General features: G+C 43.9%; 3 protein-coding genes and 1 pseudogene across 4 annotated transcripts; all 4 read right to left on the minus strand.

Moving 5' to 3' along the window:
- Positions 1-226: 226 nt before the first annotated feature.
- Positions 227-1,200, minus strand: LOC147894975 (pentatricopeptide repeat-containing protein At1g03540-like). The gene is made up of 2 exons (XM_087384278.1): positions 509-1,200; positions 227-356 (listed from the first exon to the last, which is right to left on the minus strand). Exons 1-2 carry the CDS (start codon positions 1,198-1,200, stop codon positions 227-229), a joined length of 822 nt encoding a protein of 273 aa, XP_087240404.1.
- Positions 1,201-1,266: 66 nt separating this feature from the next.
- Positions 1,267-1,950, minus strand: LOC147894976 (putative pentatricopeptide repeat-containing protein At3g13770, mitochondrial). Its single transcript, XM_087384279.1, has one exon. The coding sequence runs from the start codon at positions 1,948-1,950 to the stop codon at positions 1,267-1,269; it is 684 nt and encodes a 227-aa protein (XP_087240405.1).
- A 167-nt stretch (positions 1,951-2,117) lies between these two features.
- LOC147894977 (pentatricopeptide repeat-containing protein At4g18520, chloroplastic pseudogene) lies at positions 2,118-2,525 on the minus strand (annotated as a pseudogene).
- Positions 2,526-6,837: 4,312 nt separating this feature from the next.
- Positions 6,838-8,425, minus strand: LOC147894978 (uncharacterized). Of its 2 annotated transcripts, none has more exons than XM_087383833.1 (3): positions 8,110-8,425; positions 7,814-8,029; positions 6,838-7,676 (listed from the first exon to the last, which is right to left on the minus strand). In XM_087383833.1, exons 1-3 carry the CDS (start codon positions 8,410-8,412, stop codon positions 7,638-7,640), a joined length of 558 nt encoding a protein of 185 aa, XP_087239959.1. In that variant the 5' UTR covers positions 8,413-8,425; the 3' UTR covers positions 6,838-7,637. The 2 variants fall into 2 exon arrangements, with proteins under 2 accessions (XP_087239959.1, XP_087239958.1); XM_087383832.1 differs by having other exon boundaries at positions 6,838-7,740.
- Between the last annotated feature and the right edge of the window lie 5,131 nt (positions 8,426-13,556).

Consider the following 13,556-nt stretch of genomic DNA (forward strand, 5'->3'; position numbering starts at 1 on the left):
GTGCTTCGAGGTACCATTCAGGAGGCTATTGGTGCAGTAAGGGAAGTGGCTAACTGCAGGAAACAAAGATTTTATCTCATGAGACACTCCATATGTCATGCATATCTTGCCTCTTTCATGCAACTACTCAACTCTACAACTTAGCATTTGTATACCCTCTTATGAAGGATATAACGTGTGTATAATTGCACCACATTATCCGACCAGGCCTAAATATAACTTATCACTAGATCAAGTGATCCACCTGTGTTAGCGCGGATGTCTTTGATAGCAATACATATGCTTCAGCATTCATTGGATCTAACTCAAAAACAGCATTTGCAGCATGCACAGCTCGCTCCACGTCATTATGAATCCTGCATGATGAAAGCAAGCTTAACCATGCTGAAGAAACATTCTCAAACGGCATGCTGCTGATCAGGTCCTCTGACTCTTCCGATAGTCCTCGGCGCCTCAATTATGCACAAATAATGCTCCACGGAAAGAGCTCATTGAGGCAAAGCATTGCCTCCCATCAACGACCAGACCTGTGTGACTACATGCAGTTAGAATGCAGATGAAGGTGATCTTGTCTGGTGTAAAGCCTTCAGCCTGCATTTGGCCAAACAGTTCTAGGGCCTCCTTGCCACGCCCATTTTGGGCATGTGCTGAGATCATGGCATTCCAAGAGAATGCATTCCGTAGTGACATCTCTGCAAACACAGCCTTTGCATTATCCAGGCTCCTGCACTTGCCATACATATTGATTAGGGCTGTCCCCACAGCAACATCTGTCTCCCATCCATTGCCAACAATTGTAACATGGATCTCTCGACCCTCTTCTAAGGCTGCCACGCTTGCACATGCATCAAAAATGCAGATGAAGGTGATCTTATTCGGTTGAATGTCTGCAGCCTGCATTTGACCAAAGATTTCTATTGCCTCGTCTCCACAACCCTTTTGGGCACACACTGCAATCATAGCGTTCCAAGAGACCACATCCCGCTGTAGCATCTCTGTAAAAACAGACCTTGCATCATCCAGACTCATGCACTTGCCATACATATTAACAAGGGCTGTCCCAACAACATCTGACTCCCATTCACGTCCAATAATAGAAGCGTTGAGATTTTGCCCATCTTCTAGGGCTACTAGACTGGCGCACACATCCAAACAATTAATGAAGGTGATCTTGTCTGGGTCAAAGCCTTCAGTCTGCATATGACTAAATAGCAGTAGGGCCTCCTTGCCATGCCCATTCTGAGCACATGCTGCAATTATAGCATTCTAGGTGGTAACATTCCACAGTGGCATCTTTGCAAACACAGCCCTCGACCTTTCCAGGCTCCCACACTTGCCGTACATATTGACAAGGGCATTGCCCACAGCGGTGTCCAACTGCCATCCGTAGTCAACAATGGTAGCATGGATCTCTCGACCCTTTACTAGGGCTGGCACGTTGGCACATGCATCCAGAGTGCAGATCAAGGTGATTTTGTTTGGCTTGAACGTATCAAACTGCATTTGATAAAATAGTTGTATGGCATCCTCGCCATGCCCATTCTGCGAACATGCTGCAATCATAGCAGTCCAGGAGACCACATTCCGTAATGGCATCGCTGCAAATACAGCTCTGGAATCATCCAGGCTCCCACACTTGCCATACATATCAACAAGGGATGTCCCCACAACAACGTCTGATTCCCAACCATTACCAACAACAGTTGCATGTATCCCTTGACGCTCTTCTAAGGTTGCCACACTCGCACACCCATCCAAAATGCAAAAGAAGGTGATCTTATTTGGCTTCACACCATCAGTCTGCATTTCGCCAAACAATTGTAGGGCCTCCCTACCATGCTCACTCTGGACACATGCTGCAATCATGGCATTCCAGAAGACCACATCCCGTGGCAACATCTCTGCAAAAACAGCCCTGGAATCATCCAGGCTCCCACACTTGCCATACATATTGACGAGCCATTGACAACAGCAGCCGCATGGATTTCTAGACCCTTTTCTAGGGTTGCCACACTGGCACACGCATCCAAAACGCTCATGAAGGTGATCCTATTAGGTTTAATGCCTTCAGCCTCCATTTGACCAAACAGTTGAAGGGCTTCCTTGCCGTGCTCGTTCTAGGCACATGCTACAATCATGGCACTCCATGAGACCACATTCCGCTGTGGCATCTCTGCAAACACGGCCATTGAATCATCCCGGCTCACACACTTGCCATACATATTGACAAGGGCATTCCCCACAACAACGTCCAGTTCCCCTACATACCCAACGATAGTAGCATGGATTTCTTGACCCTCTTCTAGGGCTGCCATACTCGCAGATGCATCCAACACGCAAATGAAGGTGATCTTGTCTCGCTCGAAGTCTTCAGCCTGTATTAGACGAAAAAGTTCTAGAGCCTCCTTGCCATGCCCATTTTGGACACATGCGGAGATCATGATAGTCCAAGAGTACAAATTTCGAAAGACTATTTTGTCAAACACAGCACAAGCAGACTCCAGGCTCCCACATTTACTGTACATTTGAACGAGAAGGTTACTCAAAAATATGTTATCCTCATATTCACAACTGCTTATGTGTTCATGCACACGTCCACCTCCAGACAGGGCCTTCGCACTCGTGCAACGCCTTAAAAGCGATGCATAAGTTGTTGGAGATAAGTGCACACTAAGTGTACTATTTCCCTAGTCTACATTAGTCTAGTCTAGTCTTGTGTCTTGAGTGTGTGCCATGTGGCACCTCTACAATTATCCCATAAGCACTCTTGCTTTATGTCTTGTACTTTGGCCCATATATTCATGGGTCACATCATTGCAATCTATCTGTCTAGCTTGTGTCTTGTCTACACTTATCTACAAGGTAACTCTTTGTCTGTCTTTCAATCTTGTTCTTATTTTACTTCTAGTTTTCTAGTTTCTAGTTCTTGCTTCCATATTCCAACATGGTATCAGAGCCATAGCCGCCTCTTCTCTCCCCTCAGTATGCTGTAGCCATAGCCGCCTCTTCTCAGAGTTCTGCCCCGCTCAGCTGGTCGCCATCTCCATCTTCTGCCCGTCTTCTCCACGCTGCTGCCATTCCTGTTCAGGTTGCCGCTGCAGATCTACCCACCTCTTTCTGCCCCGCCATCTCTCTGCCAGATCTACGCCACCACATCACGCCACCGCTTCTCTCTGCCAGATCTGCATGCCAGATCTGCACGCCATTGCGCTGCCAGATCTGCTGTGCAGTTCCGCTCTCTGCCAGATCTGCTCTTGCTCCTGCTGTCGCTCCTGCACCTGCATCAATGAACGAAGACTGTCCGTACAGTCCGTACGACTGTACGGAATCCGTACTTGCACGTTTGTGCATGTCGCTGCACTATATGGCCTACATCAACTTCAAAGAGTGGCACAATGGATGGATTTGCATTCAAAAATTCTTGCTCCCCATCATCACCCATTTCCGATAGCAAATTGACGAACCACACAATCAATGGCTTGATTTCGTTTTCCACCTTCAGGACCATGTCTAGGTGGAGTTTATTTTTCCCGCTTCGGACAGTGATCTTAGAGGCACCCCAATCTTGTTTCACCTTGGCTATTTCAAACCATGGCCTTGCCAACAACATTGGATAGGAGGAATCATCCTTTTCCATCTAGAGGACCACAAAATTTAGTTTAAATGGCATGCCTTGGATTACAATTTGTTGATTCCAAACAATACCTCTTGGTTGAACTCGTCTTCAATCATCCATTTTGACCTAAAAAGGTGCTATCCAACTCCGTTAAACCCATCTTCTCATATATACTATGCGAGAGGATATTCACACATGAGCCCCCATTGAACAATGTTCCTTGTATTTCTTGACCATTACAATACACTTTAATTGCCAGGACTTTATAGTCCACATCATCCGGTTCTACTTGCAACACTAGTGGTTCTGCCAATGATGGCTTGATAATTTGGTTTACATAAAAAGTATGGTTTCTTTTGCTCATGTTTTCCCTCTCTCAATTGCTTAATGAAGTTCTCAAGAAACATGGGAGCCAAACTCAACAGTGGCCGCACCTCTCCAGCTGCTGTTCGTGATCTGCGCCATCTTCACGGAGATCTGCGCCAACTGTTCGACCTCCTGGACTGCGCCCCTTTTTTGCACCTCTGCCTCTGCCTGGGATTAAGGTACTGTGCTTTGCCTCTTTCAGTTTGCTGAGCAGTCCCTTTTTTGCTGGTTCCTCCTGCTTCGATGGGCTGTCACATGCTATGGCCTTGACAAAGTGGTGAGAGAACCGGCTTCTTGGATCTCTCCTTTCATTTATTTCTGCAATATTGTAAGGGAATAGACACTGCCCTTGCATCTTAGCAAGAGATAAGACCTTCCCACATGGCATCTTCCTCTCATTCTCTCATGTCTATCGACAAATTCAATGGGTCCAACTTTCATACTTGGCAAATCAAAATCAAGTGCCATCTTATGAAAGAAGGTCTTTGGGACATTGTTCACCGTGCTGCTCCCGAAGATCCCGACATTGAGCAAGTTGTCACTGCCAAGAACGACAAAGCCTATGCTATCATCTTGCTCGGTCTTGGAGATGATTACATTCATCACATCTCCGACATACAATCTGCTCCTCAAGCATGGATCACTTTGGATACCCTTTTTGGACCCCGATCTAAAAACTCTAAGATTGCACTTATGATCTCATTCTTTGATCTACATATGCAGGAAGGAGCTACTATAGCCTCTCATGTCAATTCTCTCGCAGTCTTATGGTTCAGCTTGCATCAGTAAAGTCTCCCATCTCCGAAGATATTGCTATTGCTGTGCTTCTCAAAAGCTTACTTGACACCTATGCTACTCTTGTCACTACCTTCAAGTATCACAATAATCCTTCTCTTGAAGGTATCATCAATGCTCTCCAAGAGGAAGAAAGAACTCAACAACGAAAGGTAACTGACACTGCATTTTTAGCAAAGAAAGGAAGTTCTAAGGTAAGAAAACCTTGCACCCATTGTGGCAAAACTAATCATATGGAGAAGGACTGTTTCAAGGTTCATCCATGCACCATTTGTGGCCGTGATAATCACCGGGAGAGGGACTGCTACTCCAAACCCTCTACATCAGCCCCTGCATCTACCTCAGCCCATGTTGCTGCAACATCTCCATCAGCAGATCCTGCTATTCCTTCCTCATATGATGAGAAGTGGGCTTTCTGATTACTTCATATTTCTTGACCACCGATGATGTAGGTCAAGGGGTTCTAGTGTCTTGGTCTTTCTGTTTGTCTACAGTCAGTCTTCTGTCTATCTAGTCTTGTCTGTCTGTCTATTTGTCTATCAATCTGACTGTGTTTTGTTTTAGATCCATCTTGTCCCTACCCTTGTGGACCCATATGAGGATATCACTTGAGGAGGGGTGTCTCAAGATCTTTGTCTGTCATGTCTTCTGTCTTGTCTCTCAATCTATCAGTCTTTATGTCTGTCTTCTAGTCTTGTCTTTCTGTCTTAGGGTGTTGGAGATAAGTGCACACTAAGTGTACTATTTCCCTAGTCTACATTAGTCTAGTCTAGTCTAGTCTAGTCTTGTGTCTTGAGTGTATGCCATGTGGCACCTCTACAATTATCCCATAAGCACTCTTCCTTTATGTCTTGTACTTTGGCCCATACATTCATGGGTCACATCATTGCAATCTATCTATCTAGCTTGTGTCTTGTCTACACTCATCTACAAGGTAACTCTTTGTCTGTCTTTCAATCTTGTTCTTATTTTACTTCTAGTTTTCTAGTTTCTAGTTCTTGCTTCCATATTCCAACATAAGTAGCAGCATCTGTCTCTGAACCAAGCTGTGCGATCTCCTCATTCAAGCTTCTAGGAGTATGCCCATCTGACGGGGCCTTGTGGGTTTCTGGCAACGATCCCAGCACGTTGCGGATGGGCTTATCCGTAGCTCGAGAACCAGGCATAGTAGAGCTTGTAGGCGTACAACATACTAACCTGTGCCCTTAGTTTCTCTCCGAGGAAAACGGCACAATCACAAGATGAGGGATGTCCAATGCCCATGAAGAAGGAGGAGAAATGCGAAACAGGAATAAAGCCATATGTTTTCGCCTTCCCACTTATATTTGGATCAGAACTTGGTTTCTTCTCCGTCAGAACTGGTAGGCCGCATAGCCGTCTGTATTTGGAGCCAGAGAAACTCTCGTCTTTCAAATTCAACAAAGGCAACACAACCGTCTAATCTAAAGCAAAGTAAACCATGGATACGAAGCAAAGATGGAGATGGAGAGGGAGAGGGAGTGAGCTTCGAAGTACCTAGTTTTCTTATCAGAGAGATGGAGATGATGAAGACGAAGATTACGATGAAGATAAAGATGAAGATGACACAAATAAACCAGTACCTATAAGAGTTTGCACTAGAAATGGTTGTTCGCAAACTACCAAATATCCTCCTTCTTACAAAATGATTGCGCTGTGGTCTACAAAGATTTTGACGAGCAGTGGTAGAACTTTGTAAAATAAATTCAGATGTGTGGAATGCCAAATCTCCTCCTCCTTTTGCAAAATGATTGCACGGAGGTCTGCAAAGAACTTCAGCTGTGGAGGTATGCAAAGAACTTCAGATGTGTCGAAGATCTTTCATCTCAAAGAATCGATGAGGGGATGAAGAGACCGGACTCGATATTTGAATCGATGAGGGAATGAAAAGAAAGGAATCGATGAGGAAACTTTCAATGAAAATCTAAAAAGGAAAGGCACGCAGATTGAAAGGACTAATCTGCGATGAGGAAAGACAAGAGTGGAAGAGAAGAGGAGAACGAGGAAGTTAGATTGGAGTTACATTGGAAGAATTTCTTGCCAAACTATAAAATAAATAATACATCGTTTCATGAAATGACGCGTGGCTTCATGAGAGGCCAGATTTCCCTTTTATGTCACAATGCTACCTGCCTAATCAGAGGTGTGCTCTTGTAATTGGCGGTGGCACCTCTGCTCTGCTGCTGCATTTGGCCATGCTCTAAAGCTTGTACAGGCAATGAGAGGTGTGCCACTGTAATGGGCTTGACAACTCTGCATGTGGCCGCGCTCTAAAGCTTGTACAGGCAATGACAGGTGTGCCACTGTAATGGGCTTGACAACTCTGCATGTGGCCGCGCTCTAAAGCTTGTACAGGCAATGACAGGTGTGCCACTGTAATGGGCTTGACAACTCTGCATGTGGCCGCCCTCTTAAAGCTTGTGCTGCACACTTACTTGGCTAGTAACTGAAAACAAGATATCCTCACACTTTATGCAGAGAGCTTTTCCAAAAAGGTGCATGTTATTCGAGAAAACTTCCTAAAAAAGAGTAACGACACTTTGTTCAAGGCAGAGCTCCCTTTAATTGTCCACACAGTAACAATTTATCTCAGCCAGAACACTGTCTTAGCTAACCAGCATGCGTATATGCCCCTCCATTTATATGAATTACGTCCCTCTCACCTCTGACTTCCTTGTTCAACAGGAGATGATGTAATGTCTATATTTGTGGCATGCTGTCCAAGTTCGAAAGACTGTATATCGCATTCCAGCATCAAGCACACAAACAAAGGAATGGAACTGATACTAGCTCTCTCGCTCCAGAATCAAAGTCATCGGACCATCCGCAACAAAACTCGTGTCTATGGCGCCCATGGTTTCAGCCCAGGTTCTGCCATCGACTTCGAACAGCAAAATCACCCGTCGAGGAGCCCGCAGTCCAAACAGATCAACGACAACGTTCACCTATCATAATAAGTTCGCTTGAGATTTCTTGCTAGAACAAACAGGACAGAAGCGCGCGCAAGTAGGCACTTACAGTTGTGGTTGCACGCAGCAAATCCCCCACTTTCACACCGCCACCGTAAATAACCCTGCCTGGACCACGCTGCCTCCGTTGCTGGCTTCCAAACAGCTGCTGCACACGAGATGCGCGGTCTGCATGACCACCGGGAACGAGCTCCGCCACAAAGATACGCCCAGTATCGGCCTTGCTGAGCTCGAAGACGATGCCGAAGGGCTTGGGCAAAGTAATCTGGGAGGGAATAAACAAATGGGAAGGAGCCCAAAACTGTGGAGGCAAAGCAAAAGTAGTGAGGGGTTGGAAAGACTCACCACGACGATGTCACTGGAGCTACCAAGCTTTCTGGTGATGGGGATGGTTTCGTCTGAGAGGTTACCAACAGGGCCAAGACCGATCTTAACAAGCTCCGAAGTGCAGTACGAGACATGGAGAGGTCTGGCTATGGCTTTGCTTGGTATGCGAGCTTTCTCAAGGTCATTCCCTCTTGAGATAAGACGATTAGAAACTGTAAGCCCATAGGCTATGGCTTTCCCAAGACCATTCCTTGTTGTTGAGAGGAGAGCCTTGCACACAAGAGAAGAAGACCCCAAGGCCACCTCTATCCCACATGCCATCTCATCCACTCCACTTGGCCTCCCTTTCTTGGCATCTCCTTAGAAGACATATGCCAAGCGCCAAATTTCTCGTCCCGACATATTGTGGCATCCGTTGGAAACAGCGTTTTCCCCAAAAATTGGCAGGCACTTGAAGGTCATAGGGTTCTCTATACATTTTTTGTTTTTGGTGCAATCGATCATGATAGAAAACTTGTAAGTTGTTAGGATACTAGATGGGTAAGAATGATATTTTTCATTAACAACATTCACAAGTATAGCAATCTATTTTTCATGATGTTTTTCAAATCACACAAAAACTGCTAGGAAAAACCAACCTTCCCTTGTGGGAAAAATAAAAGAATAATTTTAAGAATCATAATTAAATGATTGAATCGCTTTAAGGAAGTTCAATACATGTCTCATCTAGCTTCAGTCTATATGATGATTTAAGGAAGCTCACTACAACCTTCCATTGTGAACAAATAAACAATTACTTTAATATACAATAATAACTAAGGGAACATGACAATTTAAGGAAGCTCACCACATGCCTCATCTACCTTATTATCAATTGAATTTTGATGTTGAGCCCATGTTGTGACATAAATAGCCACATGTGTTCTTTCCTCATAAAAGAGAGGGATTCAAGCAGCTAGTCATCAAGTACACCATGACCACAATTGGTACATGTGGGCTCTATTGACTATGCCCCCCAGTCACGATCATCATCATCATCAAAGGAAACTCCAGATGAGATAGGTAGAATAGATTTGAGGAGAAGAGAACGTGCTGTTGGTGAGTAGATTGCAAAGGATTGCTCCACACAAGTTTTGGATATCCAACAAGCATGGAGTATGTTTCTTTACTTGAGGAGTGGAGTAGCAAAGCTTCTTACCTGTTTCCTTTTTTATCTAATGCCAAATCCATAGCATCAGAAGCTGTAGATGGCTGAAGCATGTGCACATCGGCACGAATAGTAGGGCACAAACCCTCTATAAAGGTATGGCATTGCTCTTTCCATGGTACTTTTCAATGGTCTGTAACTGAAGTAGGGCTGAAAAATATATCTCAGTGTATGCATCCACGCTTTCATTGTCCGGCTACCTCATTCTTTGCGATTGCCTACACTCTGCCTACGAGTATCCTCTTCGAACTGTGTAGGTAGAAAGTGCTTCTAAATTTTTTCGTTGAACACTGCCCATGTCTTTAAAATGCGTGTGCTTTTTTTTTTTTTTCAAGAAAGAGACTTCTATTAAGTAAGAGGAAAAACCCGCGAGAGCAAGCTCAAAGCAGAATACATCATGAAATCATGAGGATAAATTAAAAACCCCCTCAGAGTGAGGTGGAAAACAACCAAGGCTGAGGCTGAAAGTGCCACCTCAACCCTGTAGTAGTCTCAGAGAAGAAAGGAGAATCCTTCCATTCCCTGAAGAAAGAAGCCCTCCTAGCTGAGGCTGCACGAGAGTCTCCCTGCATACTCGTCCATATGGTCATCAAAGTATGTAGTCCAGATACTAGCCAATGTGTGCGAGGGATGAACCTGAGTACCCTCCAAAGCCTCTGTGCATCTGGCTCTCCAGATATGCCAGGATGCTATGCTCGCTAGAATCTCCCAAGAAGTATCCACAGAGGCATGTACAACTGTAAAAGGAAGGTGTGGTACCACATCCAATGAACAGGACTCAGTCCGAAGACGTCGAATCGAAATGGCCTGAGAGGAGTCAAATCTCTCATAGAATACCTGAGGCCCTGTAAGAGAAAGCCAAGCCACTAAGCCCCATGTATGCATGTGCTTTTTGCAAGTACACTCCACCATAATTGTGCACTGCCGGTCATGTGACTCGCAACAACTTTCACCTTCTCCATCTCTTGGTATTGTTCCCCCAAAAAATATTGGTTGAAGGAACTAATCCAAGCAACAAGTAAAGCCTGCCCATCTCTTTTACCATCATACTTTGGAAAAGTAAAAGTTTTGCGATTGATTTTACATGTCTTCTTTTTATCCCGAAGCTTGAGTGCTTTCAAGGATGGCCTTCCCCATGTTATCTCCATCATTACTGGACTCATGCAAAGGGGCAGTGTCATGGTGTCACCACAATGAAGTCTTCACATGATGCTTCTTTTTTCTTTGATGTCTTGTCCTGCTTCTTCCATGCTCATTACCAAAGGTGTCAGAGAGTTAGCTGTTGTCACTTTCATCATCATCTTCATCTTTACTATGCTTTTTTGTGACTTCAGTCAGCTCCTTTAGTACTCTAGTTTCATGCTTTTCATTTTCTTTGTGTGTGTTGCACATATTGCACATGTATTCAAGTTCTTGCGCATGTTGTTTCCATGCCTGAATGTGATGTAATCATAGGGTCCTTGTCTGCAGTAGATACAGATGGCTTCCAATTTGACATCACTTGTCCTAGTGCATCTTCAGTGTCCTAGCAAAGTCACTTCTCATGTTGATAGAGTGCTTGCCACCCTTCTTCAATAAGTTTCTCTAATGTTGGACTTCTCTCTGGCTGGTAGTGATCATTTCCCACATGATGTAGGTCTTTAGGATTACCTATTTCTGATAGAATATGCTTTTTCGACATGATGTAAGTCTTCAGGATGACCTATTTCCTTGACATGATATAGGTCTTCAGGATGACTATTTCTAATAGAATATGTTTTCCCAACATACTTAGAATTGTGCACGGTGCAAGCAATAAAAATCACTATAAAATGAAATATACACAGACACAAGACTTATCTCGATTTGGTTCCCAAGATTTGAAGTAGATATTTGTTGCATGTAGTATCTTTGTGGCCTCTAAGAATCACAAGATTCCAATGAGTACATCCACGTTGCAAAGTACAAAGCAAAGCTTGTGTCCAATAGCACTTGTAGTTTGTGCCTTGCACTTGTAAACACTTGCTTGTCTGCTTCCAAAATCCTTGGGTTGCTCTCTTGCTTGTAGTTTTTCCCTTGAAAGATATCTTTATGCCCATAAGCTATGGAATATAGAATAACAACATAACTTGACCTAGTGGATAGTCACAATGGTTAAGCGTGCTTGGGCTAGAACAATGCCAGGATGGGTAACCTCTCGGGAAGTTTTGAGAGCAATCTCAAAAGTCTCCCTCACATAGCCAACAGTGCCTTTGGTGCTAGGTATGCCAAGGACTATACCTTGTGAACAGACATGGTAGCTAGCTAGGAATGGAATGGAAATATGGAAAGCATAATGAAAGGCAAAATGGAAAGGAAAGAAAGTACAAGTGCGAGGCAATAACCAAAATACTCACAATGTATTGATAGCTTGATGTTGACTGATATGATAGACAATAGAAAAGTATAACACTATATAGTGTGACACTAACTCTAGAAAGTCACAATGTCTATAGTGTTCTAGGTGGTCTAGGTGGTGTTTTATAGTCTAGTGAGTCCTAGTGAGTCCTAGACATGTGGCACGTCTAGGACTCACTAGACTATAAAACACCACCTAGACCACCTAGAACACTCATTTTAGACTCACTTTGGCTTCATATTCCAACACCCCCCCATGAAGGCAAGGTGATGACACGTGGCACATCTAGGACTCACTAGACTATAAAACACCACCTAGAACATTCATTTAGACTCACTTTGGCTTCATATTCCAACACCCCCCCATGAAGGCAAGGTGAGAGACTACTGGAATGGAACCAAGAACATAACATGACAATGACGGTCATCAAAATTGTGCATGTCGGTAGACATGGTTCCCACACAATCTCAAAGGCAAGTGAGCATGGCTCAGAGGCTAATGAGCATAACATAGAAATCTCATCATGCATGGATGCATGACCAACTCAGAGGTCTAGGAGACCAATGCACCAACATCCTGGAACTCTCAAGCCAGGCGTGATAAACAAATAGACCTATCAAAGCCAATACATATGGCTCCCATAGTACATAACCCCTTGGATTCATAATAGGACATGTTAGGAAGCCACACACCAAAAAAATAGGAAAACCAATACATCTTTTTACGAGGACTATCCAAGGCAGAGGACCCTTAGACTCAATGAAAGCCAGATACTCGATACATATCATTTTAGGGGGACTACCCAGGGTAGAGGACCCCAAAATACATCAAGCTGTTGTAATAAAAATAGATCTCTTAGGAGTAAGAGATGTCCTCCAAGTAGCCACTGCACATGTGTGCACATCACTTTTGGGTGCTTGCCATAGAAGCTTTTCTTGAGATGGAAATCCTGATGCCGTTTCCCTGGTTCAACATAACCTGATGGTTGTTGCATGTAGACTTCTTCGTCTAGGTAACCACTAAAAAAAGCATTTTTGGCATCTAGCTGATACACATTCCATTTGTTGAGTGTCGTTAGTGATATCAAGAATTGTATGGAATCCATCATTTTGCTATAGGAGCATAAGTCACATCATAGACTTGACCATATCGTTGTGCAAATCCTTTTGCAACAAGTCTGTATTTGTATCTTTCAATGCTTCCATCTGCATTGTACTTCACTTTGTAACCCTTTTTTTTGCCATGGCCTTCTTTCCTAGTGGAAGGTCGCATAAATCCCAAGTGTTGTTTTTATACAAAGCTTCCATTTCTTCATTCATAGCAGCTTGCCATTCTGACTTGTCAACTACGTCTTGGAAGTACACTGGCCCTTCTGTGGCCATGATGGTAGTCATAAGAGCATAATTGGTGGTTTCAACCCGAATTGCTTTCCCTTTCTAAGCATATGTCAATCTTGCTGGTGGTCTGCTTTTCCTAGTAGACCATCCGAGATGTTGCTCCTTGGGGTATCTCTAGCAGTTCTTGCTCTTCTTCATCAACCTTTTTATAGGTGACTGACTAATCGATGTGTCTATCTCCTATCTATTTGAGGTTTTCCATTCTGATTCCTATATGGCATCTCTGGATATTATGACCTTTCAGTTGATGGGATCATACCAACTTGTATGCTTTACTTTCTTCACTGTTGCCAACCATGATGCATTTACGTGACTTCACATCCAACTTTCTACCAATGATCGCCATGTATGTGGGCATATGCTATGCAACCAAATATGTAGATATGCCCAATGTGTGGCTTGTATCCAGTGAATGCTTCATAAGGTATCATACCCTGAATTGGTTTGGTCGGAAGCCAATTAAGTAAGTGGTTTTCCGTGACAA

This window comes from Dipteris shenzhenensis, chromosome 13 (assembly GCF_047967505.1).
Source record: "Dipteris shenzhenensis isolate YYH24624 ecotype China chromosome 13, Dip_SZ_1.0, whole genome shotgun sequence".
NCBI lineage: Eukaryota > Viridiplantae > Streptophyta > Polypodiopsida > Gleicheniales > Dipteridaceae > Dipteris > Dipteris shenzhenensis.

Excerpts from the sequence above, each read along its gene's own strand:
- LOC147894976 (XM_087384279.1), bottom strand. The coding sequence starts at position 1,950 with ATGTATGGCAAGTGTGGGAGCCTGGATGATTCCAGGGCTGTTTTTGCA.
- LOC147894978 (XM_087383832.1), bottom strand. The coding sequence starts at position 8,412 with ATGGCATGTGGGATAGAGGTGGCCTTGGGGTCTTCTTCTCTTGTGTGC. Across the intron at positions 8,030-8,109 it reads GCTCCAGTGACATCGTCGTG|ATTACTTTGCCCAAGCCCTT; the intron begins GTGAGTCTTTCC and ends ATTCCCTCCCAG. Across the intron at positions 7,741-7,813 it reads TGCTGCGTGCAACCACAACT|GTGAACGTTGTCGTTGATCT; the intron begins GTAAGTGCCTAC and ends TTATTATGATAG.
- LOC147894975 (XM_087384278.1), bottom strand. The coding sequence starts at position 1,200 with ATGCAGACTGAAGGCTTTGACCCAGACAAGATCACCTTCATTAATTGT. Across the intron at positions 357-508 it reads GGTCTGGTCGTTGATGGGAG|GATTCATAATGACGTGGAGC; the intron begins GCAATGCTTTGC and ends TTCATCATGCAG.